This window comes from Netta rufina, assembly GCF_964035555.1.
Source record: "Netta rufina genome assembly, chromosome: 3".
Lineage (NCBI taxonomy): Eukaryota > Metazoa > Chordata > Aves > Anseriformes > Anatidae > Netta > Netta rufina.
Genome location: NC_140125.1, coordinates 71,894,499 through 71,910,775, shown reverse-complemented (window position 1 = coordinate 71,910,775; position 16,277 = coordinate 71,894,499). Strand labels below are relative to the sequence as shown.

Here is a 16,277-nt window from a genome sequence, read left to right as displayed (position 1 = left end):
GGCTAGCTGAAGCAAATGGAGGAGAGTAGGTATTCATTTGCAGCTAAGTTTGTGTAAATTTCTCAGCTGGTCCAGGAAAGGAAGGTTAAATCTTCCTGAAACTGAGTAATCAGTTTGTGATGTCTATTTATTGTGAGAATGTCTTTAATCCAAACTGTACTAATATGCTTCCAATGCGAATGATACATTCATTCATTTGTCAAAGAAACTGGCAAAGATAAAATATATGTTCTAGCAACAACATAACATTAAAGTCATTTTTAATGAATAACTAGGAGAGAGGCCTTTAATATGTTGCATTTTGATCCTGGTTGAGCACTGAGTTTCTTTGAAGGTAAGGTACATTTTGTCATCAGAAAATAGCTCGTAGCATGAAATTCTGTGCTCTGGAATGGCAGAGGCAACCGTAAGCTGAAGTTGTAAATTAGACTTGAGTTTAGAAAAGATGTTTTCCCATTTCTTGTAAGTGGGACAGGCTTGTAGAAATGTCTTGTTTCAGCACTCTCGTGGGATAAATGTTATCAACATTTAAATTTCTTCCTTTTTGTGTATCTGTTGCCATCAGAGTAGTGATTTGCGAGCATACTCTTAAAGGGTTAGTCTGGAGCGTCGTGTAGTCTTGAATGTTGTAAGCTAGTAGAAAATGGTTACTTTGGGGTCTTCTCATAGACAAAGCCAAAAAGAAAGCTACAAACTTGGTGAAAGTCTTTTGGTTTTCATGCTAGAATTGGTTCATCTTAAGCCTTTGGAGGTAAGTGATAGAACAGCTTTGCTTATTTGCATGCCTGCAGTTTAAAAGTTTATACAGAATCCCTGGAAGGAACAGTTAACATGGTTTGTACTCGGATTACACTTACAGTGACTAAAACTTTCTTCCTTTGGAAATCTTTGTAATAACAATTTGATTCCATTGGAGAAGTCTTCATGTGACTGTTTCAGAGATCGATTTGTATCAGAATTTTCATATAGGTGATCTTGCCTTTTGCTTCTGGCAGGTAACTTGCTTTGAGTTGCTTTAATAGATGTATCTGAGGAAATTTAGTTTTCTGTATAAAAAAAAATCTGTAAAAATCTAAGCGTAACTCAGATTTTCAAAAGACAAAGTAGTTGTTTTGGGTGATTAAAAAAGTATTGTTGTTTTGCCTGGCATAGTAATCATTTTTTGCTCTTGATCATTTGACTGTCATAGAAGCTGTGAAGTGGTAAGAAACAAACTTTACAAACTTCTCCAAAAACCTAATGAGGATGTGAGAATCAAACAGGTATTTTTTTTTAGTTTAGATGTCTCTAGTATCAAAGAAGATTCTGTTTTTGTTTCTGCTGCTTCTCAGCACCTCGAGGAGTGGTAGCTTATTAAGAAAATACTTCTGCCATTTGAAATTAATAAATGACGTTCTTTAGGAATTGGACACAGCTTTAATATTATTTGTAAGTAACAAGCATGGATTATTTTACATAATTAAAAAAAAGTTTGCAGCTGCTTACTAGAATATAGTATTTGTATATAGCTATATTATACTATGATGTAGTAGTGAAAATGAAGTTCCTTGATGTTTTGCCATTTAAGTAATGAATTTCACGTTATGCTGTAGCTTGAGTCTCTAGTTTTCATGAAGTATATTTCTTAGAATATTTTGAAAATAAAGGTTTTTAAGTTTATGCTCACTGAAGCACAAAATGATTGCTTATAAAATAGTTGAAGGTGTATAATCATTTTTGGAAATAATTTTTGAAGCAAAATTATGGAGACTCCAGCTGACACACAGATTTTTCATAATCTGTTTAATTAGAAGCATAAACTAGAAGGTATGTTGGGAAATAGCAGCAGTTGTGAATTTGGAAATATTTTAAGGTTAAAAACATGAGTTTGTAACATCAGACCACAGGAAAAAAAAAAAATCATTAAATAATATGGTGTCTCCTGTGTTTTTAGTTTGAAATTACAAATGAAACTGAAATGAAGAATTTGTAGTTTAACATAACAAGTCTGTGCCTAAGATAATCTTAGCTTCAGCACATTTGCTTAGCTCTTCTTGTAAGCTTTTATTAAGTGAATGATGAAATAAGAAGCACAATTATCAGTTAAGCAATATTGATATTTTTAGTGACATGTTTCCCTTTACTCTGTTGTGGGGGCAATACAAATGAGTATCACTAGATTATTATGACTCCCTAGTGTAAGTTTAAGATGCAATGGGGGATAAAACATAAATTATAAAATGAACAATAAATATACAGGAAACTGGGGAGAAAAAAAAAGACTGCTATGGCTATTGACATGTTATTTATACAGAAATATTTTGCAGCGTGTAATCTAACTTGTAAGAGTGATTAAATCTGAGTTACACTGGTCATTGCAAAAGCGAATGGTTGGTTTTGAATGTTTGCTTTTACTTAGGAAGGAGCATGACTAGAGATAGAAAGTATAGAATAGCATCACTGAAAGTTGAGGGTAAGTTAGAGGTCTAGGCACACAAGCAGTTCTGCTTATAAAGCAAGCATCATTGCTTTCTGCTATGATCACCAGCTTGCGTGGCCTACAGGCATTCCAGTAATGCAGAATAATAACCAAGAGTTGGGCTAAATCTACTGTGAGATTTGTTTATTGAGTAGTCAGTCACCTGCTTGTGTTTCCTGGATGATCACGGTCAACATTTGCCTCGCTGTTCAAATGTTCTTCTCCTTCCTACCTCACCGATGCTGTTTGTTGCAGAGACTGACTTGCTGGCTTCTTTTGGCCACGAAACGTTGTCTGTTTATGCACGTGAAAGGTCTCCGGTATATATCTTTAACAATTTATTTTATATTATTTATTTCCAGAAGCCTGTCAAATATTTTTATTGGCCTTATTCCACAGGTATCAGCATACATGAAATGAGTTTGAGTTAGGTTAGGTAACATCTCGTAAACCATGACTAGTTTCTGAATGAAAGTCAAAATATGTAGCAGATGAAGCAACTACAGATGACATTACTAAAATCAGAAAACCTGGGAAAGGAGGCACAGCAAATTCAGGAGCACCACCTTAGGCTATGTCTTCAGGTCTTACATTTTTACACACACACAACTACTTCTTTCAGATTCTGACACATACTCTGTGTTACCTGAGCTTAATGCCATTTCCATTTAATCTTTCAGTCTGATAACATGCCTGGATAGCTTCCAGAAAGTAAGTGTGGGTTTTTCTGTTTGGTTGGGGTGGTTTTTTGTTTGTTTTAAATGAATATTCATCTTGCCTTTTCCACAGTGGAAGGATCAATCATTCTAGTCTAACACTAGAAAGAAAAAAAAAATCATTCTGAACTAGCACTTCTAGCAAAAAGGAGCCAAAAAACAGACCCAGAAATACCAGCAGAAAAAAACTGTTTCAGCACCAGTGAAAGAGCAGTATTTGAAATGGGCCTTTGCAGCATCTTGCGTTCAGACAGACACTGTACGGGATAGCTCTGTGGCTACAACAATTTGTCATCTTTTAAATTAGTCGCTTCTGCGCTGTGTATTAAGATTTTTAATTGGAAACGTTTCTACAAAGTAGAAGATGTAATTCTCTTATACATCTAAAATGGATTTTTGACTGAAAAATAAAAGTTGTTAAAATTAATTTTATTTTCAGGGAGTAGTAAATGTGCCTGTACTTTCCCTTTTACATAAAGTAACTTGAATCCCTGTACAAACTCTTACTGCTCCTTTGAAAGCTTGGTAGACTTCAAATTGATTTAAACAAAATGATAAACTCTGTCAGATCTTTTTTAGTGGAAAGTGGTTCATTACAAAGCAGTACAGCCTGTGAACTTGGCCAATTTCTGAAAATACAGAGTGTGTAAGAAAGTCAAGTTTTATGGTTTTAGGCTGCCAAGTTATGTGCATGTGGGAATTATAAGGAATTTTTTTATTGTGTGGCTTCAATATGTATGGTAGCTTTTATTTGTTTGAATACAATTAGAGTAGCAGCAGAATATTTAGTCAGGAAAACTACATCTATTCCTGCAGTTGGAAATAGCGGTAACTCTGTGAGTTTTCCAGATTAAAACCCAGCAGTTCACGAGTTATGTTTTTCATTTTCAGATGCATCCTGTATAAAATGTCTGACTAATTAAATTGTGGATTTCATGCAGTGTTTGATCTTCTGTTGATTCTGAAAAGGACCAGGCAAGCTGAATACTCTTTTTGGCAGGAAGATAGTGAAGAAAGTTATAATTGCTAACACAATATGTAACTATATAGCTTGTCTCTGATCTTGTGGGGTTTTACACTGCCTTAAAGGTCCTCTTAAAACTTTACTTCACCTATAACTCTTCTCAATGCGACTATTCCCCCAGAAGTAGTTTTAATGTATTTCTTCTCACTGTGGTGTAATTTTGGTTTTCACTGCCACTTTTCTATCACTGTTACACTTTAATCTTTTTTAATCTTTCTTTAAAAAAAAAAAAAAAAAAGTCATTTGTTCTGTAAAGAACAAGATTTGTGGGGCAGTGTAGGTAGTATAGAAGAATGATTGGTTTCAGTTGCACAAGTCCAGCTTCTTAGGAGGTGTGTTAAGAATTGAATATTTGCTTTCATCAACATTTGATTTGTTACTAAATTATGGATGTGATCCGTGTAAAATGCATTGCAAATTTTGGGCCAGGTGATTATCTTAGAATGTTTACATGCTTGAGGGCATTTACCTTGCAGATTTATCATTAATAAGTACTGATTTACTCACCTGTAGTACCCTGCGAAAGCACCCAGCATCTTTTGAACAGCTCCCAGATAAGTTGGGGCTGTAAAATACAAAAAGCGCTGTGTTCTGTTGAAGCTATAAAAATCCTACTTGGAAAAAAAAAAAAACAACAATGGATGCTGTAGAAATAACACACTTTAGACCTGATGTAGATTACGACAGTTAACGCAGTGGTGTCTGTGGGTTAGGTTACAGACTGTTTTGCATGATTGATTAAGCAAATATTGTACAGAATATAACATTATGTAAGCGCTTACTCATGTTGGCTGCGTTGTTGCAGTAAATACTAGAGTAGAAAGCTGTAGTCAGGTTGGGTTTGTATTACTAGCTACTACACTTCAAAAGGATTGACAGGAAGATTTTTTTCTGAGGTTGAGTTATGCTGCTGAATGACTAAGGCACTTTGAGAAGTTCTCCTATAAACACCCTAGATTGTAGGATGGGACTTTTCTTTTGACTCTTTGAATGCATGAAGCATCCGCTATATGGGAGGGAAGAAATGTAAGCATGCTGGGGTAATATTCTTCCTGTAGAATTATATGCGAACCACAATCTTTGTATAAACAATTAACATGCAGTTACTTTTATCATTTTAACATTGATGGAGACCAGTGATTTTTATTTACGTTACCACATCTGCATTGCTCAACACTTTAAAATCTAAAATTGAATTCATTTTCTATAATGCTTCAATATAACAGCTGAGGAGTATTACTTTGCAGCAGTCATCAGCTATGTGGGAGATCCTTTAGAAAATACCTTTTGGACTTTTCCCTCTTGCTGTAATATAGCATTAAATTATTATAAGTAGGAAAAAATTGTAATTTATTTAAAAAAAAATGGAATAAGCACCTGGGAAATTCATACCTTAAGCATCTGCTGCTGATAGCCACCTCTGCTTGCTGCCTTCTTCTGGTGCTTATTTCCACTTCTGTTACTTCAAATGGTAGACACTTGGGAGCTGTGATTAGACTTGTGTGAAAAATTAATTTGATAGAAACTCATGTGTGAGGTGCATGCTGCCAGCTGTGCGCCTGCCATCATTTCTCAAGTGTTCGGATGGTTCATTAGCGCTGTGTATGTCCGTCCTCTGCTACCCTGAGGACGGAGAATTGACTCCAGCAGCTAGGCAGCTCCATCTGATCGGTCTTTATAAGGAAAACTGGAAAAAAAAGATTATTTATCCATTTATGGAGACTGCTGGCAAGAAGCAGCAAGTAGCTGTGTGTCAGCAGCTCTCTGTTGTACTGCCCTGCGATTACTTTGATGTAGTTTACCACTATTACAAAAAGACTCCTTTCCTTGCTGTTTCAGAGAGGTGAACGACAATTAAGTTATCGTTAGTCTGCTATTTCTGACTTTTCATGTAGATAAGTGACACAGACCACATTAAAACTTCTGTTGAAGTCTTTTTAATTTTCAAATTTATTAATATATTTACTTTTTTCCCCCAAAGCTCTACCACAAGATAAAACACTTTTAATGTTAATTGTGTGTTTATTTATATTGTTGAATTACCACAGTGTAATTGGTCAGGAACAACTTTTTGAGTGGTAAGAAATTAAATTTGGAGATGGGCGCTGACTTGCCTTGCTTTTTTTCCCTTTAAAACTGTCTGTGACGAAAGTACAGCTTACGGGAGGCCAGCCACCTGTGATGCCAGCCACATCAGCTGCTTTCTAGTAGAAATTTGTCAGCAATAATTCTGGGTTTGCTTGAATATGGTGTTTTAAAATCCTGTTTTCTAGCTGAGGTGCCAAGTTTGGGAGGAGAGATCAGGTTATCAGGAAATAACTTTTCCTGTACTTTCAATACCAGATCCTTGTTGGCCCTGAAGTTGTGTACACAGATGCACGGAGAAGAGACTACCCTAACATAACCGCAGTTCTTAAATAACTGCATCTGTCAAAACACAACACCAATTTTTAAAATTTATGCTCTGTCTCTTGGGTTTGTAATAACTTGAAATTTTCAACAAATCTGGAAAAAAATCACCTATTTTGAGCTGTAAAGGTATGAATGAAGGAATGGACTTTGAATGTTTGCCATTCAAAGTGCTTAATGTATTCCTGAAGTAAGATAAACTGTTGGAGAAGGTATTGGATGTTTGGTACAGTATTGATTTGACTTGGGAAAACACTGACATATGCTGATCTCTGAAGTTTGTGTTCACTGCGCATTTACTCAAATTAAGAATGCTTAAATGCTTTGTTCAAGCAGATTCTGTTCCCATAACAGAAGTGTTTAATAAATAATTTAACACTTTTACATCTCCAGGACACTGTTTATAAATGATTTCCACAGTTTCCTGGAGTGTCAACTTCCTTGAAATTGTTAACAAACTCCCTCCGCATATGAATGGAATGCAAAAAAAAAAAAAAAAAAAAAAAAAAAAGCCAGATGTTGCTTCTGCTGCAACCTCTTGTTCTGTCCTACATTATGCCTGTCTCAGATAATGATACTAGATATTTGCATGGTCTTTAAATTGTTGGTTTTGCTAATTTTGTTATTAAAACAGGCAACAACAGAGAGACCTTTTATACAGAAGCTGTTTCGACCAATTGCTTCAGGAGGACAATTGCATACTTTGGGAGATCTGCTAAAAGATGTGTGTCCTAGTGCTATCACCCCTGAAGGTACTGTAGAAACAACTTTTGTCCAATAAAATATCTATATATATTTATTATTTATATATGTTATATGTAAATACATACTATATATAAAATAAGAATAAATGTTATATATTATTTCAAAATATTTTTTTTGGAAGCAGAACTCTGTTTCAGTACCAGAGTTTCAGATTTTACTCCTCCTTAGTCCATTATATTGCCAATTATATATCACCTGCAGTGAGGATAAAACTGAGTGCTTAGGCACTCATGAAAATTTAATCTGAGGAAATTTTACTTTAAAACGCATGTGTACCATTGCCATCATGCTAATATTAATAAAAACATACATATTTTATCTTCTGCAGTTTTAACAAATATTTTTAAAGCAAAGTCAACAGAAGTTTTATTTTAAGTTTTGTTTAATTTTATGTTGCATGAACTTTTCATAAGGCTAACTCTAAAATGAGTTTAAATTGAAGATATTTTGAGAAAACTTTTTTCCCGTTGAGGTCTGACCTTTAAAAATGTACTAGAAAAGAGATTTATGTATGGTTACTGAGAAGTATTGTGTGCCAAGATGCAAATCATTTCATCACAGCATCATACCATTTCATAGAATAGCATTTGTTGATCAGCACTTATTCAGATAAACATTGCTATGAGGGTTTTATATTAGCCTCAGAGATTACAGCTGTTGGAACACTGATTCATGTTTTTAGGTGGGATAAATTTGGAAGCAGTGTACTCTGTAAACTGTCATCTAAATTGTTTCATATAAAGCATTTTCCATCTTGTTCTTGCTGTCGTGTCTTACCAGTCTCTATAAATGGGTGAATTCTCAGTCAGTAAATCACAATTCATTTTGAGAAATGTATGGTACTATAGAGAAGATTGTGGTACAGAATTTATTGGTGTAGTATCAGCACCTTTTCACAGTACAGCACTAAATTTGAAAACACTGTAAAAATCTATGAAATGTTGTATGCAAGCATATTTCAAGGTCAAATAGTTGTCATGGATTTCTTTAAGAAATGTGGTGACCTCAGAAATCTATTAGAACATCAAAGTATGTTTTAACTCCTGCTTAATACTTGTTAACACGTGGAAACAATTTCCAAAAATAACAAAAGGTAAGAAAAATGTGGAATGTTGCTACCATGTGTCCCTTTTTTTCTGAAACAACAATTTTAGAGCATTATTTTAGGTAATACTTTCAACTAACTGTCCAAATGATAAAGCGAGATACAGATAGATACTTGAATGTTGGCACAAGCAAGTTTAACCATCTTTAAGTACTCAAGTTTCAGGATCCTACAAACACTAGTGAAAACACACAAGGTGAATTTAAATATATGGGTAAGAGACAATGCATGTTGATTTGGAAGACAGTCAAGAACACAAATTAAATGAAAGAAACTCAATAAGCATGTGTATGGAAATTATTCCAGGTTATAATGAATAGTCTTTTTTATGTGGATTTGCTAAACCTTCAGGTGGGGAATGTGTAATTTACAGCTTAGAAATGGCATCACTGAGTGCTAATTGCTGACGTCATTCAAAGAATAAGTGTAATGTGACTTTATAAGAGTACCAGTTACATGACGCTTCCCATTAGTAGGCCTTTTTTGCAGAAGTTGACAAATGCACCAACCTTTAATGTCAGGATAGAAATTTGCTGTGTTTCATTTTCGTTACAGGATAAAATAAAAACTGTACTGTTCACTCAGCGGGAGCAAAAACTGATGATTACTTGGTAGAAAAGAAACTAAAACAGATATGATTCCTACACTTAAGAGGGGGGACTTGAAATTTGTATTGGAATGTACCTGTTTCTGTATAAATCTGCTTAGTTTTGGCTTACTTTGATCCTTAAGATTCTACTGTGCAATGTGCAAACTGAAGGGTTTAGTAACTTTTGATTCTTCACACAGGCGTGAGCTATCTGGGATTCAGCAGAACTTCTCCTGCAGCACAGCCTTGTGGTGTTGCATTTGATTGTTCCTCTCACACTCCGAGTGTTCCTGCCTAGGAGCTAGCAGAAGGAAAGTTGTCTGAGCTAAGTGCAGAAAGTAACGTGAATACTGTACAGAGGTGGACTGATACAAGGAGGCTGTGGAGGGAGAGGCAGACTGACTAAACAAGTAGTCTGGGAAAAAATGACAGATCTGGGAGTCATTAACTGTGGTGGGGAGGGCAACTATAAACAATGTGGTAGGATGAAAGAGATTGGGGCAAAAGCCAGAACATGACATAATAACTGTGAACACCTGGACAGAGTAAGTGGGATATGAGATGATAAAAGGATGAGGGAGGAAAAGAAGCACATTTCAAGTGGATCGTGTACTTGAGATGGAATAAGGCGTTTGTGAAAGAATGGGGCTGGAGGCCTTGCTGGTGACGTGATTCACGTGGCCCAGAGAACTGTTTGGAGAACCAAGTTGAATTCAGAGCTGAGAAGAGTGTCCTGTGCTGGCCAGACAAGAAGATAAGGGTGCATAGGCAGTCAGATATCAAACAGTGGAACTATGCAAAATTGAGGGATGATAGAGAAAGGATCAGTTATGGAAAATTACCTGAAAAGTTGGATGCCTGTGACAACTTAGTGATGGTGCATGTGATTCTTACTGCTGAGGAACATGCACAGGGAAGTGCACAAAAGAGGTGTGAAGAGCAGCACTGGTTTGTGATTGACTGCTCCAGTCTATTATACACTGCTCACTGGAGATTCAACTTGGCCAATAAATGAGGGAGAGGACCTAAGAGATAATCAGCAATCTGCTTATTTTAGCCCACTGAGAAAAGGTAGATGATGAATTCAAAAAGAAGGGAAAGAACAGAAAAGGCTGACTCATCTGAGTGATGTTTTCTGTCTAGTCAGCAGCTTCCTTTTCCTACATGCACCTTGGTTCAGTCTGATCTGGCTCATCTGACTTCTGATAATCATCTCTACAACTTTCTTCTACTTTTACTGTGTTCCAGTAATACACTGTCTCCAATGACTCTCCCAGTGCTACTCCCAGAATGACATTCATCCTCACTGATGTAAATCTTACGTATTTCTTTAAGGCTTTTTTAGCCTTGGCCTTACTCTTGCTTCTTGCTGTTCTCTTACACCCTTTAGACTTAGCTCGGCACAGTTCTTTTAGTATGTCCCGTTCAGTCTGCTCATCTTAAAATTCATTCTGCTAAAAATATTCATAGTGCTTGCCTTCATGCAGTATCTCCTCAGTTTCTAAGGATTCTCTCCTGATATGCCAGTCACCATTAATGTCTTTCCATTCTCGGAATATGAGAAAGAGCTTTGATTGTTCTTTTGGCTTAATCTACCCATCTCATTCACTATTCTTATGTGATGTGTACCTTCTTAAATGCTCATGCTGTACTACAGCACTGAGCTATTAAATAAAAAGAAAAAAACACTCAAACCACTAACTCACCAGACTGCATAGTGTCACTTTTGCATTTTGCCTGAAGAAATGTTAGTGCCTGTAACTTGGATGAAATTCTCCGTTTTCCAGCAGGTGGAACAGACTCCTGAGGCTGCTGAACCTCAGCATGTGTGTGCTGCTGCAGTCTCCATGAATTCCACTCAGTCAACTCATTTCCCCTCTGATACACTGAGAGGTTAACAGGCTACATCTGTCAATACATGCCCCATCAGCTCAAAATGCAGAGGAGATTGTAGGGCTGAGTGGCTTCTGACTGCTTCATGGATATATGAGAATTTATTTTGCAAACATTTTTGGAAACCAGGGTTGCTATGCACAGGTGTTTTCTTTCAAATGAATGTAACTACATTTGAAGTTGAATCCTTGAAATTTGGGAGTTGTCAATATTGTGGACTGCCTGTCCGATCTTAATATCTGTATACGTGCCCACTGATCATTATACAATTTGTAATTATTCTCTAGCACCTCACCTATTTTTTTGTGAGAATTTTGTCTAGGCACATCTGACTGTCTAGGTTGTGCAGTGAAAAATCATTTTCCTGATTGTTGCAATGATGGATGGAGAATTAATGTACTTCAGGAAGCATTATGATTAAGGCAGCTGAATACTGCCCTTGGGAGTTGGATTCAGTTCTCCCCTAATGAATTCATTCTTACGTGATGCTAGGCAAGCTGAGTTATGAAACCACCCATTTTACAGATGGGAGCACCAGGAAAGTAGTGAATAACTTGAGTGCTACTGAACAGCTTGATCATTTGTACTTGGAATCAGTGAGAGCTCTGGGGCTTTGACTGTACAAATGCCAGGCAATCTCTGCAGTCAAGTTCCAGGCTTCTCATCACTTTTCTGCTCTTCCTCAAAAAAAAAAAATATGTATGCTTCTGTCTTTTTTGGTCTAATATGTCATGTATAAAAAGATAATACCATCTCTTGCCACAAGAAAATCTTTCTGAAAGTTTCTGAAAGAAAAATAGCCTCTGTTCAAGATTGTTTAAATTGACAATTTAAATGTCCTTCTTGGACCTTTTTTGATATTTTCTAATTATTGATCTTGTAAACATGTTTTGTCTTTATTTATAATTTAAATTTATTCCAGTTGAGGCATTTATGTGATAAAATAACATACACTGTTAAGTGTATGTTAAAAAATGATGGCAAACTTTTTTCCACATTAGGATCTTCAGACTTTTTTCAGAATTATCAAAGTTCAGAATCTACCTGGTTTTTGTGAACAAAGAAAATATAGTAATATCTAATCAAAGATAGTCTTGAAGACAGTAGGTATTGGCAGAGCAATTTTTCAACCTTTCTCACTCTTATTTTCAAAAAGTAACTTGGATAATTTTTGATTCTTTTTTTTCACCCCTCCCCCCCGCTTCTTTAGTAAATCAGTGCATCAGTGACATTAGCTGCATCTTCTTGTCACTGCAGTACAGTCTGTGTGAGATTGCTTCTTTCCATTTTCCTCCATCTGTTGTACTTTTTTTCTCCCTTTTTCCTCTATGGTTTTGTCTTTTCCAATGACTTCTCATTCAACTGGAAGCTTCATGGTAATTGTGGTGATGGCCTGTCTATGGTGACATCCGTAACTGAGCTTTGTGCCGTGGGAACACAGAATATATGATTTTCAGACTCAGCGTTTGTAGCCATGTATGTGAGCTGTTCCTGCTGCCAGATACTTAAGGACCACCACAAGAAGAGGAAGGGAATGGTTTCAAGAACCACCCATGGTGTCTATATGTCTTTGCTTTAGGAAACATGGATGTAATTAAGTCTCCCTTTCAACTGTGCTGAGAAAAAATATTTCAATGAAAATAACGTATTTATTTGTATGTGGATTTAATATATACATTGATTAGCAACTGTTGAAAACATTATGTTAAGGACGTTGTCAGGAGTAGAACAGGTTGCATGGTGACACTAAAACACTCATAGTTAAAACGTTCCTTGTAAAATACCGTGTCAGTATTGCTTTGGACTGTTACAGGCTGTGGGTAATTGTTTAAATACTGCATTTTATTTAAATTAGCTTATGAAACTATTTATTCAAGGCTTTTATTGTATATTGAAGTTGTCTAAAAAATAAAAAAAAAAAACTTGAGCAGTTATTATCCGCAACCCATACTTCCCTGTTTCTCCTCAAGCTGGTCCTTTATTCAATTATGTGTATATTACCCCACTTAATTAATGCTGTATGGTGCACACCTCTCTGGGTTGCTAAATAGCTTAATCTCTGTCATGGAGAGCACAGCAGTTTGCAACCCATTTGTCAAAACACTATCAAGCAATTTACACATTACTAGAAATGCTGAGAAAGTGGGAAGAAAAGCAGTACTTTGAATTAGAACAAGCACCAAGAAGCCAGTGCGTTTCTTAAAACTTTCTGAAATGACCTTAAGTTGACTGTAGTTACCTGCAGTTTCTCTGAATGTAATGAGGTTAGATATGCACGTTTTTGAGGTCAATGAAAAAATCCTATTCATTTTATCTCTGTCAGGTGGAGGACAGGTAAAATAGCTTGACCCTGGTGTGTTTTTTTTATTTTTCTCCTCTGAACATCCTGATTCAAGTATAGATGGATTTGTTTTAACTTTCAACTTGAGACTCCAAAACATATTTACATTTTCCAGGAGATTAATTATCTTTCAGTCATAATTTTTTTCCTGAAGGTATAATCAAGTCACTTCCTTCAACCCAGATCTTGAGGCAAATATAATGCAATTTCTTACATTAAAGATGACACATTTTATGTCAGCTGACTAATTTTCATAGAAGCTGTATAGGTAAGTTGAATAAGACAAAATTATATCGTGAGCAAGTAGTCATATGGTATCCTAAAGATGAACAGTGTCCTAACAGTATGGTGTGAAAACTTAAAATTTGGCAATTTAACGAATATGAATATTTTCCACTCTGTTGAAAATAGAAAAAAAAAAAAAAAAAAAAAAAAACACTTATTTTTCTCTATGGCTTATGCTCGTTTGTGAAAGCTGTCCAATTATTTCATAGCAGGCTGCATCCCACAGAGCTCTGCTGCTGAGAAAAGAACACTGAATAGCTAGGAAGCAGGGTGGGTGATGTTAGGAGACTGCTTTGAAGAATACCTCTTACCTCTAGAAAAAGAATTGCTACCAGTCAAGGTAGTAGATGTCTTTAAAAATAATACAATGTGGAGAAGACCTTTGGAGAAGATGCTTCTTTAACCTCACAGTACAGCAGTAGGAGGACAGTCCTTTCTCCTGGAAAACTAGGTTAGAACTGATCTAACAACACTTTCTATTCTTCTACCTAAGTATGTAGATAGTAAATACATTAAATCAGTTATTTTCTTATTAGTTGAGTAGTCTTTCTTTTTCCTTGGTGCATATTTAGCAGGTTCACAGGCAGCAGTTGCAGTTGTGGGGCAGCAGAAACAGTAAGACCAAGTCATCAGGTAGAAGAAAGTTTGGGACTGGCATCCTGTTCTTACACTGAGATTGACGTAGTGTCAGACCACACACTAGCCCTCTTCCAGTAAGTTATTTTTTTAGAGCCACCTTCTATTCTGTTCTAGTCAGCATTTGTATTAAACGTGGGTTATCAGAATGGTTCATCACTTCTCACTCATGCATCTGTACAATGGCGTTAATGCGCTGTTGCTTCCGAAAACATCTTGCCTGAGGCCATCCCCAAGTTTCAGTTTGAGTTTTTAATGTCCATGTTCTTTGGTGGCTGTCTGACAGCTGCTAACTGACTAAGGAAGGTCTCTTCTGCTGTTGCCAGCTGTTTAGCTCCTTGGTTATACAAAAATGTTGATTGATCACCTTGCCGTTAATATTGATGCATCCTGGTTAGTTCAAATTTTTCTTTTTTTCTTTGTCATTCTGATCCTCCTGTGTTGACAACAAGTTTGGGAAGCAATGAAGTCCTACTTGTCATGTTTAAGAAATACTAACATTAAGGTTCCCATCCCCCAAACTAATTAGCTAATCTCTTCTTCCTCCCCATTGCAGCTTACTGTAATATATCTAAGACACTTCATTTTCTGTTTTTTAGCTATTGTAATTACAAGCTGTAGTTTATCAGTGATGTTGCCAGGTCATAAAAGGAAGACATTTCAGTCTGAAATTATGCTATGGCTACTCTGTGCTCTGTATCATTACATTGCATTGTTACTGAATTTCATAAATACTGCTTACTTAAATTCATCTAAAGTCTCAGTTCAATTGAGATCAAACCTGGGGAGGTCTTTGGTTGTCTAGGTAATATTTAAAGGTTGTCTAGGTAATATTTAAATGTGCTAAGTTGCTCTTCCTGCACTACTGATTCATGACTCCCTAGAACTTACTAGGAAACCTTACCAGAAAGTAAGCGATTTAACTTCATTGTCAAGTCTTTCGAGGTAAATGTTCACAATTTCTGCAATTTGAGCATATTAAACAGTTTGTGTTTAGTTCTCAGTCATGTTAGTCTCTTATTAGTGTGGGGGATTCTTTGTTTCTGGTTTTGCCTTTGTTTCTACCTCGTTGTTCATGTAGTGAAAATAGATCCAGATATTTCAATGAAGTAGTTATTGTCAGTTCTGCTTTGTTTCTTTCTTCTTGCTTTCCATCCTTCTGTCCTGTGGTGTTTGATTATCTATATTTCAGTTTCGTAGAGTTTTCCAAAAATTTTCTGTGCTATTGGATATGAAAACCTGAAATGTTTACTTAGGGACTGTCTATCTGCATTCTTCTATTTCCCAGTTCAGATTTCTTGTTTGTTTTTTTTTTTTTCAGCTTCTTCCAAGAAATCAAATATCCTAGCTACATAGGGTAGTCCGGAACAAAATACTCCAGTTGTCCCCCTTTCTTCCACTATTTCATAATCCAAAAATTTCATGAAGATCCTTTCCAGACAGCAGTCAAAAACTTCCTAGTTTTACTTCTCTTGACTGTGTACCATGTCTTTCTGAATCTAAGCCCATAACAGATGTCTTTTCTAGTTCAGCTTGGTTTTCATGAATACTCACTTGGAATGGGTATTCATGAAAACTCCAGGGTTAGAATCAGATTATTTTGATTAGTCATGCCACAGCTTGTAAATTTTTCTCATTTCTTTTCCTGTACTTCTGGATGCCACCTGCACAGACAAAAGTGGTTGTATTAATTGGACAGTCCTTGTGAAGTTAACTGGAGCTGTCAGCAGCAATTTCAGTTCTAGAAAGGCAGTCTTTCTTTTTTCTTTTTTTTTAATGTTACTACTGTTCGTAACAAAATTTGATATATTATGGAGGCTTAGATGAAGCTTTATGTTGCCTGGGATCTCTTAGACTGGTTAGTTATAGTTGGTATACAGGAAAGGAAGAGATGATGTTAAAGACCGTGTTATTGCCTACAAATATGGCATAAGATCATGCAGTTGATATGATGGAGCATTTTACTTATAGGTATTCAAAAAAAAAAAAGAAAGACAAAATTAGTTCTATGTCTAAAGGGAGATTAAACCATGGCTATTTTTCCCTACTGTCTTTC

At 35.9% G+C, this 16,277-nt stretch overlaps 1 protein-coding gene across 1 annotated transcript in view; it reads left to right on the top strand.

Moving 5' to 3' along the window:
- ATG5 (autophagy related 5) overlaps window positions 1-16,277 on the top strand; it is a 78,745-nt gene that overhangs the window by 43,224 nt on the left and 19,244 nt on the right. Inside the window, exon 7 of the mRNA XM_084284118.1 lies at window positions 7,242-7,359. Coding sequence (XP_084140244.1) covers window positions 7,242-7,359 — 118 coding nt within the window. The remainder of the gene's footprint in view (window positions 1-7,241; window positions 7,360-16,277) is intronic.